The following is a 26,611-nucleotide window of genomic DNA, read 5'->3' as shown; positions in this document are numbered from 1 at the left end:
GATAATCTGAAAGAGCTGCAAAATCTGGACTCCAACCAATCAGCAGGGCTAGACAATCGGGACCCTCTCTTTCTAAAATTGTCCGCCAAAATGGTTGCAACCCCTATTACTAGCCTGTTCAACCTCTCGTATCGTCTGAGATTCCCAAAGATTGGAAAGCTGCCATGGTCATCCCCCTCTTCAAAGGGGGAGACACTCTAGATCCAAACTGTTACAGACCTATATCTATCATACCCTGCCTTTCTAAGGTCTTCGAAAGCCAAGTTAACAAACAGATCACTGACCATTTCGAATCCCACTGTACCTTCTCCGCTATGCAATCTGGTTTCCGAGCTGGTCATGGGTACACCGCAGCCACGCTCAAGGTCCTAAACGATATCATAACCGCCATCGATAAAAGACAATACTGTGCAGCCGTATTCATCGACCTGGCCAAGGCTTTCGACTCTGTCAATCACCACATTCTTATTGGCAGACTCAACAGCCTTGGTTTCTCTCAAATGACTGCCTCTCCTGGTTCACCAACTACTTCTCAGACAGAGTTCAGTGTGTCAAATCAGAGGGCCTGTTGTTCGGACCTCTGGCAGTCTCTATGGGGGTGCCACAGGGTTCAATTCTTGGGCCGACTCTTTTCTCTATATACATCAATGATGTTGCTCTTGCTGCTGGTGATTCTCTGATCCACCTCTACGCAGACAACACCATTCTGTATACTTCTGGCCCTTCTTTGGACACTGTGTTAACTAACCTCCAGACAAGCTTCAATGCCATACAACTCTCGTTCCGTGGCCTCCAACTGCTCTTAAATGCAATTAAAACTAAATGCATGCCCTTCAACCGATCGCTGCCTGTACCTGTCCGGCTGTCTAACATCACTACTCTGGACGGTTCTGACTTTGAATATGTGGACAATTACAAATAACAAGGTGTCTGGTTAGACTGTAAACTCTCCTTCCAGACTCACATTATTAAGCATCTCCAATCCAAAATTAAAATTGGCTTCCTATTTCGGCTTCCTAGAATCAGCTTCCTATTTCGCAACAAAGCATCCTTCACTCATGCTGCCAAACATACCCTCGTAAATCTGACCATCCTACCGATCCTCGACTTCGGCGATGTCATTTACAAAATAGCCTCCAACACTCTACTCAGCAAATTGGATGCAGTCTATCACAGTGCCATCCGTTTTGTCACCAAAGCCCCATATACTACCCACCACTGCGACCTGTATGTATGCTCTCGTTGGCTGGCCCTCGCTTCATATTCGTCACCAAACCCACTGGCTCCAGGTCATCTATAAGTTTGCTAGGTAAAGCCCCGCCATATCTCAGTTCACTGGTCACCATAGCAGCACCTACCCGTAGTACGCGCTCCAGCAGGTATATGGTGGTCACCCCCAAAGCCAATTCCCCCTTTGGCCGCCTTTCCTTCCAGTTCTCTGCTGCCAATGACTGGATCGAATTGCAAAAATCACTGAAGCTGGAGACTCATATCTCCCTCACTAACTTTAAACATCAGCTGCCAGAGCAGCTCACAGATCACTGCACTTGTACATATCCCATCTGTAAATAGCCCATCCAACTATCTCATCCCCATATTATTGTTATTTTTTTGCTCCTTTGCACCCCAGTATCTCTACTTGCACATTAATTTTCTGCACATCTATCACTCCAGTGTTTAATTGCTAAATTGTAATTACTTCGCCACTACGGCCTATTTATTGCCTTACCTCTCTTATCCTACCTCATTTGAACACACTGTATATAGACTTTTCTATTGTGTTATTAACTGTACTTTTGTTTATTCCATATGCCAATCTGTGTTGTTGTTTGTGTCTCACTGCTTTGCTTTATCTTGGCCAGGTCAAGGCCTACCTGGTTAAATAAATGTGAAATAAAAAATAAAATCCTGTATTGACTGCAATTAATCTTCCTCCTTAGTAATTAATTTTATGCAACTTTGTAATGATTACGTCTGACATGGTTTGTTGTACAACACTCCCTTCCGAATGTATTTGGACAGTGATGCTAAAATTGTAAATAACGGCTCTATACTCCACCATTTTGGATTTGAAATCAAATGTTTCATATGAGGCGACAATCCAGAATGTAACCTTTCATTTGAGGGTATTTTCATACATATCTGTTTTACCGTTTACAAATGAAAACACTTTATGTATCTAGTCCCCACATTTAAATAAGTCATAAGTATTTGGACAAATTCCCTTATAGAATGAGCTCCAAAAGTATTGTATCAGTGACACATTTTATTGTTGTTTTGGTTCTGTACTCCAGCACTTTGGATTGGGAATGAAACTATGACTATGATGTTAAAGTGCAGACTGTCAGCTTTAATTTGAGGGTATTTTCATCAACTGCTTAGAAATGACAGAATTATTCTACATAGTCCCCCTCAATTTTAGGGGACCAAAAGTATTGGAACAAATTCACTTACAGTGAATTTGGTCCCATATTTATAGCACACAATGACTATATCAAGCTTGTGTCTGATTGCTAATGGTAAATAATGTATTATGTCCTTATGGAGTCACTGTTATTGTAATTAAGAATAGAATATAGAATCCCCTGTTATTGTAATTAAGAATAGAATATAGAATCCCCTGTTATTGTAATTAAGAATAGAATATAGAATCCCCTGTTATTGTAATTAAGAATAGAATATAGAATCCCCTGTTATTGTTATTAAGAATAGAATATAGAATCCCCTGTTATTGTAATTAAGAATAGAATATAGAATCCCCTGTTATTGTCATTAAGAATAGAATATAGAATCCCCTGTTATTGTAATTAAGAATAGAATATAGAATCCCCTGTTATTGTAATTAAGAATAGAATATAGAATCCCCTGTTATTTTAATGATGAGAGGTTAGAATGTCTGGGGGTATGATATTTGTGTGTCTCAATCATTATTATTCACGTTTCATTCAGGATTATCCGTAATCATGGTAGCATCCACATTAATGTAGAAGTGTTTAAAAACATATTCTATTGTTATTAACAATAAAAGTGACTCCAAAATGACATAATACATTTATGCAACTCAATATTAGGAAGGTGTTCTTAATGTTTGGTAATACTCAGTGTAAAAGTGAATTTGTCCCAGTTCTTTTGGTCCCCTAAAATGCATAATTCTGCCTCAAATTTACCCCCCACCCCCTCCACTGTAAAACATTAGTTAAATCAACTCAAATTGAACTAATGTTTTACAGCACTTAATTAGCCTACTCTCTCCAACTCACTTTCTCTCCTGCCACCCTTCATTCCTTCTCTTTTAGGACTGAAGAAACGCACCCGGAAGGCCTTTGGGTTACGAAAGAAAGAGAAGGACACAGACTCCACGTGAGTGATCTCCTGTAGACAGTTTAACGTGAGTGATCTCCAGTAGACAGTTTAACGTGAGTGATCTCCTGTAGACAGTTTAACGTGAGTGATCTCCAGTAGACAGTTTAACGTGAGTGATCTCCAGTAGACAGTTTAACGTGAGTGATCTCCAGTAGACAGTTTAACGTGAGTGATCTCCAGTAGACAGTTTAATGTAAGTGATCTCCAGCAGACAGTTTAACGCGAGTGATCTCCAGCAGACAGTTTAACGTGAGTGATCTCCAGCAGACATTTTAACGTGAGTGATCTCCAGCAGACAGTTTACCGTGAGTGATCTCCAGCAGACATTTTAACGTGAGTGATCTCCAGTAGACAGTTTAACGTGAGTGATCTCCAGCAGACAGTTTAACGTGAGTGATCTCCAGCAGACAGTTTAACGTGAGTGATCTCCAGCAGACAGTTTAACGTGAGTGATCTCCAGCAGACAGTTTAACGTGAGTGATCCCCAGCAGACAGTTTAACATTGCAGATTTCAGCAGCTACAGCAGGATTTACTTTGTTGACACTTTGGTTGTAAGTCCGTAGACCTGCAGTTGGTATGTTGCTCTATGTAATACATCAATAGAGAGGACATCTAAATTAAGTTAATTTATTTTTATTCGATAACTATTTGAGCTGTCATTCAAAACATATTTTTGAGCTTATCGCCCATATTTTCTACGTAGTCTGATGATTGTGATCTTTCCTCTCTCGTCTCTCTCTCCCCCTCTCTTCTCTCTCTCCCCTCTCATATTATCTCCCCTCTTCTCTCTCTCCCCCTCTCTTCTCTCTTTCCTTTCTCGTCTCTCTATACAGGGGCTCCCCTGACAAAGATGGAGTAAGTAGGAGAAAGGTAGACGATGGGGTAAATAATCCATGTGATGTCATTGATGCTCTTATCCCCTTCTTTGTTTGTTTACTTCACTGTAGTTGAATGTTTCCCATTCGTCAATAGTGCTGTTTTTGTTGTTGATTCAAGCTGTGGATATGCTGTTGAAGTCGGAAGTTTACACACACCTCAACCAAGTACATTTAAACTCAGTTTTTCCACAATTCCTGACATTTAATACTAGTAAAAAGTCCCTGTCTTAGGTCAGTTAAGATCACCACTTTATTTTAAGAATGTGAAATGTCAAAATAATAGTAGAGAGAAGGATTTTTTTTCAGCTTTTATTTCTTTCATCACATTCCCAGTGGGTCGGAAGTTTACATGCACTCAATTAGTTTTTGGTAGCATTGCCTTTAAATTGTTTAACTTGGTTCAAATGTTTTGGGTAGCCTTCCACAAACTTCCCACAATAAGTTAGGTGAATTTTGTCCCATTCCTCCTGACAGAGCTGGTGTAACTGAGTCAGGTTTGTAGGCCTCCTTGCTCGCACAAGCTTTTTCGGTTCTGCCCACACATTTTCTATGGGATTGATGTCAGGGCTTTATGATGGCCACTCCAATACCTTGACTTTGTGGTACTTAAGCCATTTTGCCACAACTTTGGAAGTATGCTTGGGGTCGTTGTCCATTTGGAAGACCCATTTACGACCAAGCTTTAACTTCCTGACTAATGTCTTGAGATGTTGCTTCAATATATCCACATAATTTTCCTGCCTCATGTTGCCATCTATTTTGTGAAGTGCACCAGTCCCTCCTGCAGAAAAGCACCCCCACAACATGATGCTGCCACCCCTGTTCTTCACGGTTGGGATGGTGTTCTTCGGCTTGCAAGCCTCCCCCTTTTTCCTCCAAACATAATGATGGTCATTATGGCCAAACAGTTCTGTTTTTGATTCATCAGACCAGAGGACATTTCTCCAAAAAGTACGATCTTTGTCCCCATGTGCAGTTGCAAACCGTAGTCTGGCTTTTTATGGTGGTTTCGGAGCAGTGGCTTCTTCCTTGTTGAGCGGCCTTTCAGGTTATGTCGATATAGGACTCATTTGACTGTGGATATAGATACTGTGGATATAGATACTAGATACTCAAATTATGTCAATTAGCCTATCAGAAGCTTCTAAAGCCATTACATAATTTTCTGAAATTTTCCAAGCTATTTAAAGGCGCAGGCAACTTAGTGTATGTAAACTTCTGACCCCCTGGAATTGTGATAGATTATTTCACTTATAATTCACTCTGTCTGTAAACAATTGTTGGAAAAATGACTTGTGTCATGCACAAAGTAGATGTCCTAACCGACTTGCCAAAACTGTTTGTTTGTTTGTTTACAATAAATTTGTAGAGTGGTTGAAAAACGAGTTTTAATGACTCCAACCTAAGTGTATGTAAACTTCCTACTTCAACTGTATAAAATGCTTGATGGTATGAGAGTTTCTCACTGACACGTTCCATTATCACAGAAAAAGACCAACGGGGCTCCAAATGGCTATTATGGGGAGATTGATTTGGACCGATATGTAAGTAGATATATACAGCACAGTGCAGTAAGTGATCCGTCTATAGTGTCAGTAATTAGTAGTAACACAATGGGTTAGGGAATAAACAGCTATAGGGATAAAAGAGGAAGTGCCGCCCTGGTTGTCAAAACTCAAAGTCATGACGTAACTAGTGACTAATGTTTAGTGACTAATAACTAATGAATAGTGACTAATAACTAATGAATAGTGACTAATAACTAATGAATAGTGACTAATAACGAATGAATAGTGACTAATGTTTAGTGACTAATAACTAATGAATAGTGACTAATATCTAATGAATAGTGACTAATGTTTAGTGACTAATAACTAATGAATAGTGACTCATGTCTAGTGACTAATAACTAATGAATAGTGACTGTCTATTGACCAATAATTAATGAATAGTGACTAATGACTAGTGACCAGTGACGACTAACTAATGACTAGTGACTAATAAGTAATGGCGTAACTAATGACGTGAACAAATTACGAAAATATATTACAATTTCAGATCCGCTGATGCAATACTTTGCTTATGAAGATGTTTCAACCACAATGGGGAAACAAACCACATTCTAACCACATTCTACATTCTAACCACAAACCACATTCTACATTCTAACCCCAAACCACATTCTACATTCTAACCCCAAACCACATTCTACATTCTAACCCCAAACCACATTCTACATTCTAACCACAAACCACATTCTACATTCTAACCACAAACCACCTTCTACATTCTAACCACAAACCACATTCTACATTCTAACCACAAACCACATTCTACATTCTAACCCCAAACCACATTCTACATTCTAACCACAAACCACATTCTACATTCTAACCACAAACCACCTTCTACATTCTAACCACAAACCACATTCTACATTCTAACCACAAACCACATTCTACATTCTAACCACAAACCACATTCTACATTCTAACCCCAAACCACATTCTACATTCTAACCACAAACCACATTCTACATTCTAACCACAAACCACATTCTACATTCTAACCACAAACCACATTCTACATTCTAACCACAAACCACATTCTACATTCTAACCACAAACCACAATCTACATTCTAAACACGAACCACATTCTACATTCTAACCACAAACCACATTCTACATTCTAAACACAAACCACATTCTACATTCTAACCACAAACCACATTCTACATTCTAACCCCAAACCACATTCTACATTCTAACCCCAAACCACATTCTACATTCTAACCACAAACCACATTGTACATTCTAACCACAAACCACATTCTAAACTTTACTTCCCACAACCAGACGTCACTTCCACTTCTGCTCCCTACAACTTTCTTGATTATGGCAATCAATCATCCTCGTGTAACATTGAATTTGGAATCAAAACGTGATGTCTCTCTTCAGAATCGTATATTAAGTTTGTGTGAGTCTTAACAAACAAGCATCTTCAAACCTCTCCAGCTATAAAAACACAGGACTGCAGTTTTTATGTGTGCATTTTTTTACCCACAAGCATGAGAGAAGTGAATGTATTTGTTGTTACACGATGTCACAAACAGTCATTTTACCACCTACATATTTACTTCCTGTTACAGGCCGCTCCAGATGTGGACGCTGATGGCTTCAGTCTCAGACCCGGAGAGGAGAGAGAGAATATCCTTTTAGATGATCAGATGTAGTCCATGTGGAATGGCTAGCTAATTAGCAGTGAGCTAGTAGCGGGCATAGTGCAAGTGACGTCACCTGCCCTGAGACCTAGAGAGGTACTGTTGTCCTACCCTGAGACCTAGAGAGGTACTGTTGTCCTGCCTTGAGACCTAGAGAGATACTGTTGTCCTACACTGAGACCTAGAGAGGTACTGTTGTCCTGCCCTGAGACCTAGATAGATACTGTTGTCCTGCCCTGAGACCTAGAGAGGTACTGTTGTCCTGCCCTGAGACCTAGAGAGATACTGTTGTCCTGCCCTGAGACCTAGAGAGGTACTGTTGTCCTGCCCTGAGACCTAGAGAGGTACTGTTGTCCTGCCCTGAGACCTAGAGAGGTACTGTTGTCCTGCCCTGAGACCTAGAGAGGTACTGTTGTCCTGCCCTGAGACCTAGAGAGGTACTGTTGTCCTGCCCTGAGACCTAGAGAGGTACTGTTGTCCTGCCCTGAGACCTAGAGAGGTACTGTTGTCCTGCCCTGAGACCTAGAGAGGTACTGTTGTCCTGCCCTGAGACCTAGAGAGGTACTGCTGTCCTGCCCTGAGACCTAGAGAGGTACTGTTGTCCTGCCCTGAGACCTAGAGAGGTACTGTTGTCCTGCCCTGAGACCTAGAGAGGTACTGTTGTCCTGCCCTGAGACCTAGAGAGGTACTGTTGTCCTACCCTGAGACCTAGAGAGGTACTGTTGTCCTGCCCTGAGACCTAGAGAGGTACTGTTGTCCTGCCCTGAGACCTAGAGAGGTACTGTTGTCCTGCCCTGAGACCTAGAGAGGTACTGCTGTCCTGCCCTGAGACCTAGAGAGGTACTGTTGTCCTACCCTGAGACCTAGAGAGATACTGTTGTCCTGCCCTGAGACCTAGAGAGATACTGTTGTCCTGCCCTGAGACCTAGAGAGGTACTGTTGTCCTGCCCTGAGACCTAGAGAGATATTGTTGTCCTGCCCTGAGACCTAGAGAGATACTGTTGTCCTGCCCTGAGACCTAGAGAGATATTGTTGTCCTGCCCTGAGACCTAGAGAGATATTGTTGTCCTGCCCTGAGACCTAGAGAGATACTGTTGTCCTGCCCTGAGACCTAGAGAGATATTGTTGTCCTGCCCTGAGACCTAGAGAGATACTGTTTTCCTAGCCTGAGACCTAGAGAGATATTGTTGTCCTGCCCTGAGACCTAGATAGATATTGTTGTCCTGCCCTGAGACCTAGAGAGATACTGTTGTCCTGCCCTGAGACCTAGAGAGATATTGTTGTCCTGCCCTGAGACCTAGAGAGGTACTGTCGTCCTGCCCTGAGACCTAGAGAGATATTGTTGTCCTGCCCTGAGACCTAGAGAGGTACTGTTGTCCTGCCCTGAGACCTAGAGAGATACTGTTGTCCTGCCCTGAGACCTAGAGAGATACTGTTTTCCTACCCTGAGACCTAGAGAGATATTGTTGTCCTGCCCTGAGACCTAGAGAGATATTGTTGTCCTGCCCTGAGACCTAGAGAGGTTATGTTGTCCTGCCCTGAGACCTAGAGAGATATTGTTGTCCTGCCCTGAGACCTAGAGAGGTACTGTTGTCCTGCCCTGAGACCTAGAGAGATAATGTTGTCCTGCCCTGAGACCTAGAGAGATACTGTTGTCCTGCCCTGAGACGTAGAGAGATATTGTTGTCCTGCCCTGAGACCTAGAGAGGTACTGTTGTCCTGCCCTGAGACCTAGAGAGGTACTGTTGTCCTGCCCTGAGACCTAGAGAGGTACTGTTGTCCTGCCCTGAGACCTAGAGAGATAATGTTGTCCTGCCCTGAGACCTAGAGAGATAATGTTGTCCTGCCCTGAGACCTAGAGAGATACTGTTGTCCTGCCCTGAGACCTAGAGAGGTACTGTTGTCCTGCCCTGAGACCTAGAGAGGTACTGTTGTCCTGCCCTGAGACCTAGAGAGGTACTGTTGTCCTGCCCTGAGACCTAGAGAGATACTGTTGTCCTGCCCTGAGACCTAGAGAGGTACTGTTGTCCTGCCCTGAGACCTAGAGAGATATTGTTGTCCTGCCCTGAGACCTAGAGAGATACTGTTGTCCTGCCCTGAGACCTAGAGAGATACTGTTGTCCTGCCCTGAGACCTAGAGAGATACTGTTGTCCTGCCCTGAGACCTAGAGAGGTACTGTTGTCCTGCCCTGAGACCTAGAGAGGTACTGTTGTCCTGCCCTGAGACCTAGAGAGGTACTGTTGTCCTGCCCTGAGACCTAGAGAGGTACTGTTGTCCTGCCCTGAGACCTAGAGAGATACTGTTGTCCTGCCCTGAGACCTAGAGAGGTACTGTTGTCCTGCCCTGAGACCTAGAGAGGTACTGTTGTCCTGCCCTGAGACCTAGAGAGGTACTGTTGTCCTGCCCTGAGACCTAGAGAGATATTGTTGTCCTGCCTTGAGACCTAGATAGATACTGTTGTCCTGCCCTGAGACCTAGAGAGATATTGTTGTCCTGCCTTGAGACCTAGAGAGGTACTGTTGTCCTGCCCTGAGACCTAGAGAGGTACTGTTGTCCTGCCCTGAGACCTAGAGAGGTACTGTTGTCCTGCCCTGAGACCTAGAGAGGTACTGTTGTCCTGCCCTGAGACCTAGAGAGATACTGTTGTCCTGCCCTGAGACCTAGAGAGGTACTGTTGTCCTGCCCTGAGACCTAGAGAGGTACTGTTGTCCTGCCCTGAGACCTAGAGAGATACTGTTGTCCTGCCCTGAGACCTAGAGAGATACTGTTGTCCTGCCCTGAGACCTAGAGAGGTACTGTTGTCCTGCCCTGAGACCTAGAGAGATACTGTTGTCCTGCCCTGAGACCTAGAGAGGTACTGTTGTCCTGCCCTGAGACCTAGAGAGATACTGTTGTCCTGCCCTGAGACCTAGAGAGGTACTGTTGTCCTGCCCTGAGACCTAGAGAGGTACTGTTGTCCTGCCCTGAGACCTAGAGAGGTACTGTTGTCCTGCCCTGAGACCTAGAGAGATACTGTTGTCCTGCCCTGAGACCTAGAGAGATACTGTTGTCCTGCCCTGAGACCTAGAGAGGTACTGTTGTCCTGCCCTGAGACCTAGAGAGGTACTGTTGTCCTGCCCTGAGACCTAGAGAGATACTGTTGTCCTGCCCTGAGACCTAGAGAGGTACTGTTGTCCTGCCCTGAGACCTAGAGAGATATTGTTGTCCTGCCCTGAGACCTAGAGAGATACTGTTGTCCTGCCCTGAGACCTAGAGAGATACTGTTGTCCTGCCCTGAGACCTAGAGAGATACTGTTGTCCTGCCCTGAGACCTAGAGAGGTACTGTTGTCCTGCCCTGAGACCTAGAGAGGTACTGTTGTCCTGCCCTGAGACCTAGAGAGGTACTGTTGTCCTGCCCTGAGACCTAGAGAGGTACTGTTGTCCTGCCCTGAGACCTAGAGAGATACTGTTGTCCTGCCCTGAGACCTAGAGAGGTACTGTTGTCCTGCCCTGAGACCTAGAGAGGTACTGTTGTCCTGCCCTGAGACCTAGAGAGGTACTGTTGTCCTGCCCTGAGACCTAGAGAGGTACTGTTGTCCTGCCCTGAGACCTAGAGAGGTACTGTTGTCCTGCCCTGAGACCTAGAGAGGTACTGCTGTCCTGCCCTGAGACCTAGAGAGGTACTGTTGTCCTGCCCTGAGACCTAGAGAGGTACTGTTGTCCTGCCCTGAGACCTAGAGAGGTACTGTTGTCCTGCCCTGAGACCTAGAGAGGTACTGTTGTCCTACCCTGAGACCTAGAGAGGTACTGTTGTCCTGCCCTGAGACCTAGAGAGGTACTGTTGTCCTGCCCTGAGACCTAGAGAGGTACTGTTGTCCTGCCCTGAGACCTAGAGAGGTACTGTTGTCCTGCCCTGAGACCTAGAGAGGTACTGTTGTCCTGCCCTGAGACCTAGAGAGATACTGTTGTCCTGCCCTGAGACCTAGAGAGGTACTGTTGTCCTGCCCTGAGACCTAGAGAGGTACTGTTGTCCTGCCCTGAGACCTAGAGAGGTACTGTTGTCCTGCCCTGAGACCTAGAGAGATACTGTTGTCCTGCCCTGAGACCTAGAGAGGTACTGTTGTCCTGCCCTGAGACCTAGAGAGGTACTGTTGTCCTGCCCTGAGACCTAGAGAGGTACTGCTGTCCTGCCCTGAGACCTAGAGAGGTACTGTTGTCCTACCCTGAGACCTAGAGAGGTACTGTTGTCCTGCCCTGAGACCTAGAGAGATACTGTTGTCCTGCCCTGAGACCTAGAGAGGTACTGTTGTCCTGCCCTGAGACCTAGAGAGGTACTGTTGTCCTGCCCTGAGACCTAGAGAGATACTGTTGTCCTGCCCTGAGACCTAGAGAGGTACTGTTGTCCTGCCCTGAGACCTAGAGAGGTACTGTTGTCCTGCCCTGAGACCTAGATAGATACTGTTGTCCTGCCCTGAGACCTAGAGAGGTACTGTTGTCCTGCCCTGAGACCTAGAGAGGTACTGTTGTCCTGCCCTGAGACCTAGAGAGGTACTGTTGTCCTGCCCTGAGACCTAGAGAGGTACTGTTGTCCTGCCCTGAGACCTAGAGAGGTACTGCTGTCCTGGTCGGCATTATTGTGCTTCTTTTGGTGATGAGTGTTAATGTGTGCAGAGGGTCCCTGATTCACGCCCAACTCAGGGCAGACAGACGTGGAAACTAAGCTGTTACACAGGCAACAGTCTTGGGACACTGACTGCTAAGCTATTGACCTGTTTAGCTAGCTGAGCGACATATTGGCCCAGTGGATCTCATATTGGCCCAGTGGATGTTAAAAAGGCCCAATCACTCAGACACCCTCTCTATCTTTATGCTCTACATGTGAGTGAACCTGACCTGCAGGACCGAAAGAGTGAAAACAGTCTAGAGTCACATAAGAGTGTTTCCCCTCGCTATCTCTGTTGCATCCTGCCTAGAACGTTTTTAATACCATTGGTTTCAATTGAACATGTAGGTTTGTGTAACCCCTAGTCACTGGCCTAGGATCAAATCAGCAATTAAGCCTCATGACGAGGTAAGAGGCAGGGTAATATTCAGTGAGATATTCCAGTTTTCACTAGTGAGATACACTACCGGTCAAAAGTTTTAGAATACCTTTCTTTATTTTTTCTATTTTCTACATTGTAGGATAATAGTGAAGACATCAAAACTATGAAATAACACATATGGAATCATGTAGTAACCAAAAAAGTGCAAACAAATCTAAATATATTTTATATTTGAGATTCTTCGAATAGCCACCCTTTGCCTTGATGACAGCTTTGCACCCTCTTGTCATTCTCTCAACCATCTTCACCTGGAATATTTTTCCAACAGTCTTGAAGGAGTTCCCACATATGCTGAGCACTTGTTGGCTGCTTTTACTTCACTATGCGGTTCGACTCATCCCAAATTATCTAAATTTGGTTGAAGTCGAGGGAGTGTGGAGGCCAGGTCATCTGATGCAGTGCTCCATCACTCTCCTTCTTGGTCAATTATCTCTTACACAGCCTGGAGGTGTGTTGGGTCATTGTCCTGTTGAAAAACAAATGATAGTCCCACTAAGCCCATCCAGATGGGCTGGTGTATTGCTGCAGAATGATGTGGTAGCAATGCTGGTTAAGTGTGCCTTGAATTCTAAATAAATCACAGACAGTGTCAACAACAAAGCACCCCCACACCATAACACCTCCTCCTCCATGCTTTACGGTGGGAAATACACATGCGAAGATCATCCGTTCACCCACACCACATCTCACAATGACACAGCGGTTGGAACCAAAAATCTCAAATTTGGACTCTAGACCAAAGGACAAATTTCCACCGGAAATGCAAACTTGTAATGTATTCAAGATTGAAAAAGGCTTCTAAAGTTTGTAATTTCCATTTTAAAATGTCAGACTTGATTTGTCCTAACGAGAAATGTACAAACCCCTACAACAAATGTCCATTCATTATAATCCACATAATAATTCACATTTCCTGTTGCTGCAGGATTATTTTCCTACTGTAGCAAACTGGCTCAAATTAATATCCTACATCTGTATGTAAAAGATCTTCTTACTTAACGAGTGTTCACCAGCTCCCAAAGGCAAGCAGCACTTCTCCTCCAGCGACACTGAGGATGAGGACGACAACAGAAAGTTCAAGATTAAGATCAAGCCGTTGCCCTCCGACACTGCCAAGTGTGCCATCCCCTCCATGGATGAACTGAAAGCTTCTGTTGGAGGTTTGGCTCTGTCTCCCTCTTTGGTGAGTCCTTGCTGTTCTAACTCTATGTAACCGCAGTAGGGTGAAGTTGTCCCTAGACGGTGATTTTGGGTCAGTTTAGCATTTTTCCCACTAATTGTTAAGCCTTGGATTAAGGGGAGGGAATGCTGACCCTAGAACTGTTCCCAGTGAAGTAGGATAAAGTGCAATGTCCCTGACTGAACTTGAACTTAAATTTGGGTCATTGTAACCAAGGGCCACGGCCGTAACTGCTACTCCAAGAAAGCTAGCTCTCTCGGGTGTTATATGAAGTATTATATGAATCGTTTTGTTGAAACTGGAGACAGCTACAGCTAATTCTATCCAGTGATATGATCTGGAATGTACTAAACATCTGAATATCTGTTCCTCCTCTCACTTCCTCCCCCTCTTCATCTCCCCCTCTTCCCTTTCTCTCTCCATCTTTCCTTTCTCCCTCCATCTTTCCTTTCTCTCTCCATCTTCCCTTTCTCTCTCCATCTTCCCTTTCTCTCTCAATCTTCCCTTTCTCTCTCCATCTTCCCTTTCTCTTTCCATCTTCCCTTTCTCTCTGCATCTCCCTCTCTCTCTATCGTCCCTTTCTCTCTCCATCTCCCCTTTCTCTCCCCCTCTTCCCTTTCTCTCTCCATCTTCCCTTTCTCTCTCCATCTTCCCTTTTTCTCTCCATCTTCCCTTTCTCTCTGCATCTCCCTCTCTCTCCATCTTCCCTTTCTCTCTCCATCTTTCCTTTCTCTCTCGATCTTCCCTTTCTCTCTCCATCTTCCCTTTCTCTCTCCATCTTCCTTTTCTCTCTCCATCTTCCCTTTCTCTCTCCATCTCCCCTTTCTCTCTCCATCTTCCTTTCTCTCTCCATCTCCCCTTTCTCTCTCCATCTTCCCTTTCTCTCTCCATCTTCCCTTTCTCTCTCCATCTCCCCTTTCTCTCTCCATCTCCCCTTTCTCTTTCCATCTTCCCTTTCTCTCTCCATCTCCCCTTTCTCTCTCCATCTCCCCTTTCTCTTTCCATCTTCCCTTTCTCTCTCCATCTTCCCTTTCTCTCTCCATCTTCCCTTTCTCTCCTGCATCTGTTATTCTTGTAGAGGAGAAGTCCGGTAAGCCAGTCTTTATTTATTTATTTAATGTATTAATCTGTTTCAGTATAAAGAAAAGGCATGGCATGGATTCACTTGGCTGTGGATTCTTTTCTAACTTGGATTCTCTTTCCCCTGCGGAAGCTAAAAAATCCCCAGCGGGCAAAATGTTGCATGTGATGTGACGTCACATTTTTGTTGTTGTTATAAACAGATTCTCTGTCATGTCACCAGGTTAGAACTAAACAGTCATTGTTTTCACGACGACATAAAGAAAGACATCGTATTTTGGTTGTTATTTGTTCAGGTATAACTCGATTTACAACCCGATGAAGATGTATTTTTCTGATTGCTAAAAAGATGTTTACAAAATGTCATTTTACAAACCATAACGATGTCAGTGATGTCATTACAACCAGTTTGGCTGCTGGGATAGGCTCTTCTATTTGAGTTGTTTAGATATTCCTCCCTCTGCATGTTATGTATGCTTTATGGTACTAACTCATTCACACTGCATGCCTTGAACACATTTTATTTTGGTTGATAACTTGAATCTCCCTTGCAAAAGCTTGCGTGGGATAAAATGCACAATCCTCCACATAACACCTGTTCATAGCCTATTGATTCTGTTTGACCAAAGCTAATTGGCGCTGGCGTAATGCAGCTTCTCTGGACCCCCCGCAAGGTCGGAACCCCCCCCCCCCCCCCCTCTTAAAAAAAGACAAACGGATGCGTCAGCCAGACAGCCACTCAAAAAGTATAGACTACCGATCTCTGCTCTTGGTGCTGAAATTGCAACAGGTTGATGTGAATCGTTTATAGGCTTTCTGTGGTGCCCGGGCATGTAGCCTATAGCGTTGCTTTAGCTAATGGATAAATGTTTATTAGGCCTAATTGATTGTAATTTTCTCATGTTGAGTCAAACATTTCACAAAGCTATACACGGTGTCACAAGGCTGCCATTTAGGCTGCTGTCTGGCAGCAATAATGTCATTATTTGTTCAGTAATTCAAGTTGGAAATTCAAACATTGCAGATTATAAAATAAATGTTCGATACAACAGAATACTAATAAGAAACCAATTGATTTTAAAATAATAATACCATTGTCCTGTATAGCCTACCTGAACCTGCATGACATGAGCCGTCCTCATGCTCTCTCCCAGCTTGGATAGGAAGTTGTGTGTAAAACCAGTCTATTAATGCCAAATAATAGTCAGCACACCTTCAAAACACTAGCTTACGTTGTTTCATTATGCAGTGTAGCCTACTATCTATACCTATATACAGTATTTTGCTACTATTTAGCTGCTATTTATAAACTCTTTATAAAAATTACACATCAAATAGCCTAAACATTTTGGAAAAAAGTAGTCGGCTTGAGGATAAATTTAGCCACAATTTTGTCTGGCTAATAGCCTACACAAATGGTCTGCAATCAAGCTAAATTAAATGAAATCCAATTTGATAGAATCCCCTGGTCTTCTGAAGTCCTCCTTGCTGCTTCTCTCTCTGTCTCTTTTCCTCTTACGTTCTCTTAGAAAAAAGTATATATGTCTGTGCTGGCATCTCTCTTTTTCTCTACGTAGAGGCCTCTGGTAGCTAGAGTATGAGCATGGCCTCTAGTAGCTACAGTATGAGAATGGCCAATAGAAGCTACAGCATGAGCTGGCCTCTAGTAGCTACAGTATGAGAATGGCCAATAGAAGCTACAGTATGAGTCTGGCCTCTAGTAGCTACAGTATGAGTCTGGCCTCTAGTAGCTACAGTATGAGCATGGCCTCTAGTAGCTACAGTATGAGAATGGCCAATAGAAGCTACAGCATGAGCTGGCCTCTAATAGCTACAGTATGAGCCTGGCTTCTAGTAGCTACAGTATGAGCCTGGCCTCTAGTAGCTACAGTATGAGCCTGGCCTCTAGTAGCTACAGTATGGGCCTGGCCTCTAGTAGCTACAGTATGGGCCTGGTCTCTAGTAGCTACAGTATGAGCCTGGCCTATAGTAGCTACAGTATGAGCCTGCCCTCTACTAGCTACAGTATGAGTCTGGCCTCTAGTAGCTACAGTATGAGTCTGGCCTCTAATAGCTGCAGTATGAGCTGGACTCTAGTAGCTACAGTATGAGCCTGGCCTCTAGTAGCTACAGTATGAGCCTGGCCTCTAGTAGCTACAGTATGAGCCTGGCCTGTAGTAGCTACAGTATGATGGTGGTCTCTAGTAGCCACAGTGTGAGGCTGGCCTCTAGTAGCTACAGTGTGATGCTGCGCTCTAGTAGCTACAGTATGATGCTGGCCTCTAGTAGCTACAGTGTGATGCTGGGCTCTAGTAGCTCCAGTATGATGCTGGCCTCTAGTAGCCACAGTATGAGACTGGTCGCTAGTAGCTACAGTATGAGACTGCGTCGCCTTGCATGTTTGTGTGCAAATGTTTTCACCACGGCCTGTAGATTCAGGTAGTGGATCCGACTGTTTTCTATGTATTGACAACCCAGTCTTTCCTGAGACATTGTGCATTATATGTCCATTGGGCTGAACACAATTTAAACTTAGTCTTGAATGATGCATGCCAAGTTATACCAGAGATAAGACTTGATATTGCTACCACACAACTCAAACGCCAGTTCACTGGTATGAACAAAATCGCCCAAGAACTGTTAATCTGTTAATCCGCTAAAGTTGATAATGAGTTTGAGTTTATTTATTCTTGCTCACAGATGAAACTGAAGAAATGCAGACTTTACATTACTACTAATAAAAAACTCATTTAAAATACATAACACATAATACGTGACATAAATAGAATATTGAACAATTGTAAACATTACAGGACATTTTTTCATGATGGAAAGAAATGTAAATATTGAAATGTGATTTAAAAATGTAGAATTTTTGGAAGAACCATGGGGGGCTGTATTGAGTAGCTGGATGAATAAGGTTCCCAGAGTAAACTGCCTGCTCCTCAGTCCCAGTTGCTAATATATGCATAGTATTAGTATATTGGGATAGAAAACACTATGAAGTTTCTAAAACTGTTTGAATTATGTCTGTGAGTATAACAGAACTCATATGGCAGGCAAAAACCTGAGAAAAAATCCAACCAGGAAGTGGGAAATCTGAGGTTGGTCGATTTTCAACTCAGCCCCTATTGAAGTTACAGTGGGATATTGGTCATGTTGCACTTCCTAAGGCTTCCACTAGATGTCAACCATCTTTAGACACTTGTTTGATGCTTCTACTATGAAGGGGGGCTGAATGAGAGGGGAATGAGTCAGAGGCCTGCCAGCAGTCACGCGCTGGTCACGCGCATTTCACATGAGAGGTATCTCCCGCTCCTTTGCTTTTCTGAAGACAAAGGAATTCTCCAGTTGGAATATTATTGAAGATTCACGTTAAAAACGTCCTAAAGATTGAATCCATACATCGTTTGACAAGTTTCTACAGACTGTAGTGGAACTTTTTGACATTTCGTCTGCAACTAGTGAATGTGCTTCGTGAGTTTTGATTTGTTTACCAAATGCCCTAACAAAAGTAGCTATTTAGACATAAATGATGGACATTATCGAACAAATCAAACATTTATTGTGGAACTGGGATTCCTGGGAGTGCATTCTGATGAAGATCATCAAAGGTAAGTGAATATTTACAATGTTGTTTCTGACTTCTGTTGTCTCCAACATGGCGGGTATATATATTTGTTCTCTGAGCGCCGTACCCAGATTATTGCATGGTTTGCTTTTTCCGTAAAGCTTTTTTGAAATCTGACACACCGGTTTCATTAAGGAGAAGTGCATCTAAAGTTCCATGCATAACACTTGTATTTTCATCAACATTTATAATGAGTATTTCTGTAAATTGATGTGGTTCTCTGTAAAATCACCGGATGTTTTTGGAGCTACTGAACATAGCCCGCCAATGTATACTGAGATTTTTTTATAGAAATATTAACTTTATCAAACAAAACATACATGTATTGTGTAACATGAAGTCATATGAGTGTCATCTGATGAAGATCATCAAAGGTTAGTGATTATGTCTCTATTTGTGCTTTTTGTGACTCCTCTCTTTGGCTGGAAAAATGGCTGTGTTTTTCTGTGACTTGGCTCTGACCTAACATAATCGTTTGTGGTGCTTTCGCTGTAAAGCCTATTTGAAATCAGACACTGTGGTGGGATTAACAACAAGATTACCTTTAAAATGGTATAAGATTTGTATGTTTGAGGAATTTTAATTATGAGATTTCTGTTGTTTTGAATTTGGCGCCCTGCACTTTCACTGGCTGTTGTCATATCGATCCCGTTAACCTGTTGCGACGACCAAACCCGGATCCGGGATTCTATTTATAGACCTAAGCTCATTACCATAACGCAACGTTAACTATTCATGAAAATCGCAAATGAAATGAAATAAATATGCTATCTCTCAAGCTTAGCCTTTTGTTAACAACACTGTCATCTCAGATTTTCAAAATACGCTTTTCAACCATAGGAAAACAATCATTTGTGTAACAGTAGCTAGCTAGCGTAGCATTTAGCGTTAGCATTAGCGTTAGCATTTAGCAGGCAACTATCACAAAAACAAGTAAAGCCTTCAAATAAAATAACTTACCTTTGAAGAACTTCTGATGTTTTCAATAAGGAGACTCTCAGTTAGATAGCAGATGCTCAGTTTTTCCAAAAAGATTATTTGTGTATTAGAAATAGCTCCGTTTTGTACATCACATTTGGCTACCAAAAAAAAAAAAAAAAAAAAAAAAAAACGAAAATTCAGCCCTCAAAACGCGAACTTTTTTCCAAATTAACTCCATAATATCGACTGAAACATGGCAAACGTGGTTTAGAATCAATCCTCAAGGTGTTTTTCCACATATCTCTTCGATGATATATCCTTCGTGGAAGCCTGGTTTCTCCTTGCTCTCAAATGGAAAAATAATTGTACCTGGCTTTGCGCTCCAATTTCGACGCAGGGACACCAGGCGGACACTTGGAAAATGTAGTCTCTTATGGTCAATCTTCCAATGATATGCCTACAAATACGTCACAATGCTGCAAACACCTTGGGGAAACGACAGAAAGTGTAGGCTCATTCCTTGCGCAATCACAGCCATATAAGGAGACAATGGAAAACAGAGCTTCAGAGATTCTGCTCATTTCCTGGTTGACGTATCATCTTGGTTTCGCCTGTAGAATGAGTTCTGGGGCACTTACAGACAATATCTTTGCAGATTCTGAAACTTCCGAGTGTTTTCTTTCCAAAACGGTCAATAATATGCATAGTCGAGCATCTTTTCGTGACAAAATATTGCACTTAAAACGGGAACGTTTTTTATCCAAAAATGAAATAGCGCCCCTAGAGATCCAAGAGGTTAACGGGATTTCAGCCCTAAGACATTTTTAAGAGGTAGGGTTATTATAGAGTCTGATAGCAGTGGGTAGAGTAGCGTTTCGCAGGCTGTTCGTACGGGCAGTTATACAGGACAGTTGGTGGCTGTTTGTCAGGAGCCTGGTGGTGCAGTTACCTCTTTTTGGAGGGAGCAGGTCATTCAGTGGATGGATAAGAGTGTGCATGTCCTTCACCAGATGCACTGCAGCCAGCTCTCCCCTGCTCTGCAGTGAGGGGAGCTGTGGTTGGACTGCTCCACCTCTGGAGATGATCCTCTAGGCCCTCCTCTGCACCCTGTCTAGTTGGGCCTGCAGCTTTTTACTGCATCCAACTAACAGCACTCCACCGTATTCCAGACCAGGCTTGACCAGTGTAGTATAGACTGTGACCAGATCTTCAGTGGGTAGGCCTTTTCTGGAGAGAACAGTCAAAAAGTGCAGGTGTTTTGAGGTCTTCCTCACTGACTGCTCCATATGTGTGTCACCACTGAGGTTAGAGTCTAGATGAAAACCAAGATACTTAGTTGTTGTTACCACTCCAAAAAACCAACAATGGTGAGGGTGTTTCTGGCTGATATGTCAAAAGCCTTTGTTCACGCAAAGCTCCTGAAACATCTGTCTGACATTGTGTCCAAGGTTACTAGCCTAGCTCCACAGCTACACCACCAGAAGAAGACAGAGGGTGATGTTTACTAGCCTAGCTCCACAGCTACACCACCAGAAGAAGACAGAGGGTGATGTTTACTAGCCTAGCTCCACAGCTACACCACCAGAAGAAGACATAGGGTGATGGTTACTAGCCTGGCTCCACAGCTACACCACCAGAAGAAGACAGAGGGTGATGGTTACTAGCCTGGCTCCACAGCTACACCACCAGAAGAAGACAGAGGGTGATGTTTACTAGCCTAGCTCCACAGCTACACCACCAGAAGAAGACAGAGGGTGATGGTTACTAGCCTGGCTCCACAGCTACACCACCAGAAGAAGACAAAGGGTGATGTTTACTAGCCTAGCTCCACAGCTACACCACCAGAAGAAGACATAGGGTGATGGTTACTAGCCTGGCTCCACAGCTACACCACCAGAAGAAGACATAGGGTGATGTTTACTAGCCTAGCTCCACAGCTACACCACCAGAAGAAGACAGAGGGTGATGTTTACTAGCCTGGCTCCACAGCTACACCACCAGAAGAAGACATAGGGTGATAGTTACTAGCCTGGCTCCACAGCTACACCACCAGAAGAAGACAGAGGGTGATGTTTACTAGCCTGGCTCCACAGCTACACCACCAGAAGAAGACAGAGGGTGATGTTTACTAGCCTAGCTCCACAGCTACACCACCAGAAGAAGACAGAGGGTGATGTTTACTAGCCTGGCTCCACAGCTACACCACCAGAAGAAGACATAGGGTGATGGTTACTAGCCTGGCTCCACAGCTACACCACCAGAAGAAGACAGAGGGTGATGTTTACTAGCCTAGCTCCACAGCTACACCACCAGAAGAAGACATAGGGTGATGGTTACTAGCCTGGCTCCACAGCTACACCACCAGAAGAAGACATAGGGTGATGGTTACTAGCCTGGCTCCACAGCTACACCACCAGAAGAAGACAAAGGGTGATGGTTACTAGCCTGGCTCCACAGCTACACCACCAGAAGAAGACAGAGGGTGATGGTTGCTAGCCTGGCTCCACAGCTACACCACCAGAAGAAGACAGAGGGTGATGGTTGCTAGCCTAGCTCCACAGCTACACCACCAGAAGAAGTCAGAGGGTGATGGTTGCTAGCCTAGCTCCACAGCTACACCACCAGAAGAAGACATAGGGTGAAGGTTACTAGCCTGGCTCCACAGCTACACCACCAGAAGAAGACAGAGGGTGATGGTTGCTAGCCTGGCTCCACAGCTACACCACCAGAAGAAGTCAGAGGGTGATGGTTGCTAGCCTAGCTCCACAGCTACACCACCAGAAGAAGACATAGGGTGATGGTTGCTAGCCTAGCTCCACAGCTACACCACCAGAAGAAGACAGAGGGTGAAGGTTACTAGCCTGGCTCCACAGCTACACCACAGGAAGAAGACAGAGGGTGATGTTTACTAGCCTGGCTCCACAGCTACACCACAGGAAGAAGACAGAACGGGATGGTTACTAGCCTGGCTCCACAGCTATACCACCAGAAGAAGACAGAGGGTGATGGTTACTAGCCTGGCTCCACAGCTACACCACCAGAAGAAGACAGAGGGTGATGGTTACTAGCCTGGCTCCACAGCTACACCACCAGAAGAAGACAGAACGTGATGGTTACTAGCCTGGCTCCACAGCTACACCACCAGAAAAAGACATAGGGTGATGGTTACTAGCCTGGCTCCACAGCTACACCACCAGAAGAAGTCAGAGGGTGATGTTTACTAGCCTGGCTCCACAGCTACACCACCAGAAGAAGACAGAGGGTGATGTTTACTAGCCTGGCTCCACAGCTACACCACCAGAAGAAGACAGAGGGTGATGTTTACTAGCCTGGCTCCACAGCTACACCACCAGAAGAAGACATAGGGTGATGGTTACTAGCCTGGCTCCACAGCTACACCACCAGAAAAAGACATAGGGTGATGTTTACTAGCCTGGCTCCACAGCTACACCACAGGAAGAAGACAGAACGGGATGGTTACTAGCCTGGCTCCACAGCTACACCACCAGAAGAAGACATAGGGTGATGGTTACTAGCCTGGCTCCACAGCTACACCACCAGAAGAAGACAGAACGGGATGGTTACTAGCCTGGCTCCACAGCTACACCACCAGAAGAAGACAGAACGGGATGGTTACTAGCCTGGCTCCACAGCTACACCACCAGAAGAAGACAGAACGGGATGGTTACTAGCCTGGCTCCACAGCTACACCACCAGAAGAAGACAGAACGGGATGGTTACTAGCCTGGCTCCACAGCTACACCACCAGAAGAAGACAGAACGGGATGGTTACTAGCCTGGCTCCACAGCTACACCACAGGAAGAAGACAGAACGGGATGGTTACTAGCCTGTGGCTTTCACAAGGGTGGTAGTAGTGCTGGACTTTGGTAGGTAGGCATACTGATTTGTGCACTGTTGGCATGAGTTGTTTTGTTGTTGATGAAGTTTCCTGGATTTTTCCAAGGCATGAAGTTAGAGAGATGGGCCTCCAGTCATCCGTTGTACATGGGCTTGACACTTTAGCTATGGGGACACACATTGGCAATCTTCCAGGCAGCAGGAACAGTCCCCTGCCACTAGGTGGTGTTAACTATGTGTGTGATGACAGGGGCTAGATCTTCTGCATGCTCTTTTAGTACTGTTGGATTCGGGGTAAACTTTGAAGATTGAGATATTAAAGACATGATAGAGCAGAAGCATAGTATATAAAGGAGTGAAAGATACAGATTTTTACGTCAGAAGTTAATGGTCCTCTGTATAAAGACAGATGGCTTTGGAGTGTGTTGGGTGGACGGGAGGAAGTCACAGGATTGCTATAGGGGAAGCGGATGGACATCTGTGGATTAGGCAGACGAAGGAGGGGTTGAGGTCAGGAGGTCAGGTCAGATCCCCTGAAGGGAGTAATAAGGGTTTAGTATCCTGTTACCCTCTTCCTGTGGAACCATAAGATGTAAGGATTGGAGAGAAGGAGGTGTGTCTAAAGTGGAGTGTATATATATATATATATACTGGTAGTGGTGGAAACATGTCTTTGTTTGAATTACAGCTAGAATGACCCTTTGGGAAGAATTCAACTTGGTTAAGCATCTCTAGTGTCCGTGTGTTATTTACTCTGAAAAATAAGAACCTAACAGTACCCAGGCTGGAATGACCTCAGGCCCACACAATTTACGGGGGGCTCAGTCTGATCAGAGCTTGCTTTATCTGGCCAATGCTGCACAGCTCAACCTGCCTTGTAGGTATGGGCATGGGGAAGATGGCAAGAGGTGTGTTGCTTGTCCATGCTTCAGCAAAAAATACATTCAAAACATTGTTGTCTTCAATTCCCTCCACCTGTATTCTCCCTCCTGATGTTTTCTGTCGTCCCAGTCCTTTGTTAATGAAGTCTCATCATTCCTTTGGGCTTCTCTTCTTTAGGTCCTGGTTTTCAGTTTTTATAGTAGTTTGTCTTTGCTTCTTTGATAAGCGTTTGCACCTGTGTTTCTGTATTTTCTCCATTTCATCGTTTTACCCCATCTGTTGAAAATCATCTGTCTTTTCCTGATGGCGGTCTTTATTCGTTCAGTCATCCAGGGCTTGTCCAGTGTTGCTGTTTTCTTATTTCTTATTGGCATGTATACATCAAGTGCAGTTAGAATGCAGGAGTTGAACATCTCCACCTTTGCATCAATGCTCTCGGCCTCATATTTGGCAGAACAGTCAGTGCTGGACATACATCGTGCCAATGCCTCCTTTCTGTTCTGGGTTACCAGACATCCTTTTTCCCGCTGCACCTGGCTTCTCCCTCCTGATGTTGTGTTTGTGGAGAACAGCAGACATTTGTGATCACTGGATCTGAGAGGAGCAAGTACAGTGGGTGTGTTATAGAGATTCTTCATATTTGTAATGATCAGATCTAGGATGGCGTCCCCTCTGGTCTTGTCTTTGACCACTTGTTTCATGTCTGGATGGGAGTTTGTCAGCATCTTGATAGGCAGGTGATTAAAGTCTCCACACAGGATGAGCCCCATTTGGGGATAGGAAATCCTGATCACATGGACAGTGTTGATGAGATAATCCACAGTATTCTGCTGAAGTGTTTTCTCATTTGCCCATAGTGGATGGTAGAGTACTCCCACTAACAGAGTTGAGACTGAGCTGGGGAGTCGTTTAGGACAGAGCTGAAGCCACATACACTCAAACTCCTCTTTGTCTAGGTCAGTTATTCTCTTTGCCTGCATACTGTGATTCACATGCATAGTCACGCCCCTTCTCATCCCCTCTGGACCTGTCATTTCTGAACAGCTGATAGTTATATATCAAAAGAGATTCATCTGAGATATTTTCGTTGTCCAAAGTTTCAGTGACACATCCAATGTCTACATTTACTAATTGAAGAAGCAGTTCAAATTCATCCACTTTGTTTATCAATGATCTTAAGTATAATCTGTTTGCATCTGCCAATTTATTGGCTGTCCGGTATACAGACGACCTGTCTCCAGAGCTTCCTATACAGTTAATCTCTTTCCGGAACGTCTTGAGGCCGGCAATTAAGGAGAACGAGAGGCTCAATTAAAGATGTTGCAGAACTGCTGTATTTGAATCACCACTCCCAGTTTCCCTGATGTTACTACGGCAATCAAGCTGTTTTTAACTATCTGCCGACAGTTTGTTTTCTAAACTAAAACTCCTAAAGAACTTCCTAAGAAGCATTAGGCTCTCGGTCTGATCTGAGCTTTAAAACCCCTGAGTACTAGCCATTCATTGTACTGGCACCATCATCGCCTTGCCCACTGCATTTGTTCAAAGTCCCCGATATCTCTTTACTTTACAATCAGTTCAATTCTTTGTTTTTCAGAGCCTGAGGCACTTCGATCAGTCACGTTCTTGAAGCTCAAGAAACAAATACTTAGCTTCCTAGTACATATGGAAATTAAAAAGGTTTATGAATTACTTTTTGGAGATTTACTGTCAAAATGCTTAATTAAATGTAAAAAATAAATTAAAAGGGCTGATTAAAAGGCGCATGGGCCCCCATAGCTGTCTTGACAAGCTGAGGTAATGTAACCTACCAGGTGCTATGTTGTCTTGACAAGCTGAGATAATGTAACCTGCCAGGTGCTATGTCGTATTGCTGCATTACTATATGTAGGCTTTATTGCACAGTGTTGAAGTAGAGGGGTGTTACATTATTTTCGGTTCTATTTGCCTGATTTGTCACTCACTCTCTGACCAGGTCTGTTCTCTCTTCCTTTTTGTTGGTCTCAGAGACGCAGCCCGGTAAGTCGCCACCTGGTGGCTCATTTTAAAAGTGTCTGCACCCAAAGCACTTGCATGGAAATAAATGAATTATGAATATTATTGTTTGGAGTGCTGTTCATTTCATTCTTTATAGACCCAAACACTCTATTTCATTTCAGTGCCTATGACATTTACTGATGGCCTCACAAAATATTGTATTTTTCCAGTTTCTATATATACTTACAGTTTCACTCTATTCTTTCACATTAGCAATTGTACAGTGAGACTAATCCAGGACCTATACTTTAATTATTGGTTGAAGTGTTTACATTCATGTTTTGTATGTTAGGTTACGATTCCTTTTTACTGGTATACTGAAAAGTACTTTGTTTTTGTTGCAGGGCTCAATAAAGAGACACCTGTCTTGTAAGTACATTGTTTGTGGATGTAGTGTAATGCTATTTGTAATTTGTTCTACAGTCTGTCAGTGTAAACTGCGTACATGTACAGTACAGTATCTTGTCATAG

General features: G+C 43.9%; 1 protein-coding gene across 2 annotated transcripts in view; it reads left to right on the top strand.

Moving 5' to 3' along the window:
• The window catches only part of LOC110509030 (SH3-containing GRB2-like protein 3-interacting protein 1), a 64,616-nt gene that overhangs the window by 6,383 nt on the left and 31,622 nt on the right, over positions 1–26,611 (top strand). The window contains exons 2-9 of one of the 2 annotated variants that reach the window (XM_090225162.1): positions 3,297–3,360; positions 4,198–4,234; positions 5,730–5,786; positions 7,393–7,450; positions 13,561–13,733; positions 14,809–14,820; positions 26,111–26,122; positions 26,485–26,509. In XM_090225162.1, coding sequence (XP_090081288.1) covers positions 3,297–3,360; positions 4,198–4,234; positions 5,730–5,786; positions 7,393–7,450; positions 13,561–13,733; positions 14,809–14,820; positions 26,111–26,122; positions 26,485–26,509 — 438 coding nt within the window. Of the gene's footprint in view, positions 1–3,296; positions 3,361–4,197; positions 4,235–5,729; positions 5,787–7,392; positions 7,451–13,560; positions 13,734–14,808; positions 14,821–15,531; positions 26,510–26,611 lie in introns of those variants that run through there. The other variant, XM_090225161.1, reaches the window with a different exon arrangement.

The sequence above is a fragment of the Oncorhynchus mykiss genome, chromosome 28 (genome assembly GCF_057628025.1).
Source record: "Oncorhynchus mykiss isolate SJ-2025 chromosome 28, ASM5762802v1, whole genome shotgun sequence".
Classification (NCBI taxonomy): Eukaryota; Metazoa; Chordata; class Actinopteri; order Salmoniformes; family Salmonidae; genus Oncorhynchus; species Oncorhynchus mykiss.
The sequence above is the reverse complement of the archived record's forward strand: the minus strand, read 5'-3'. Positions and strand labels throughout refer to the sequence as shown.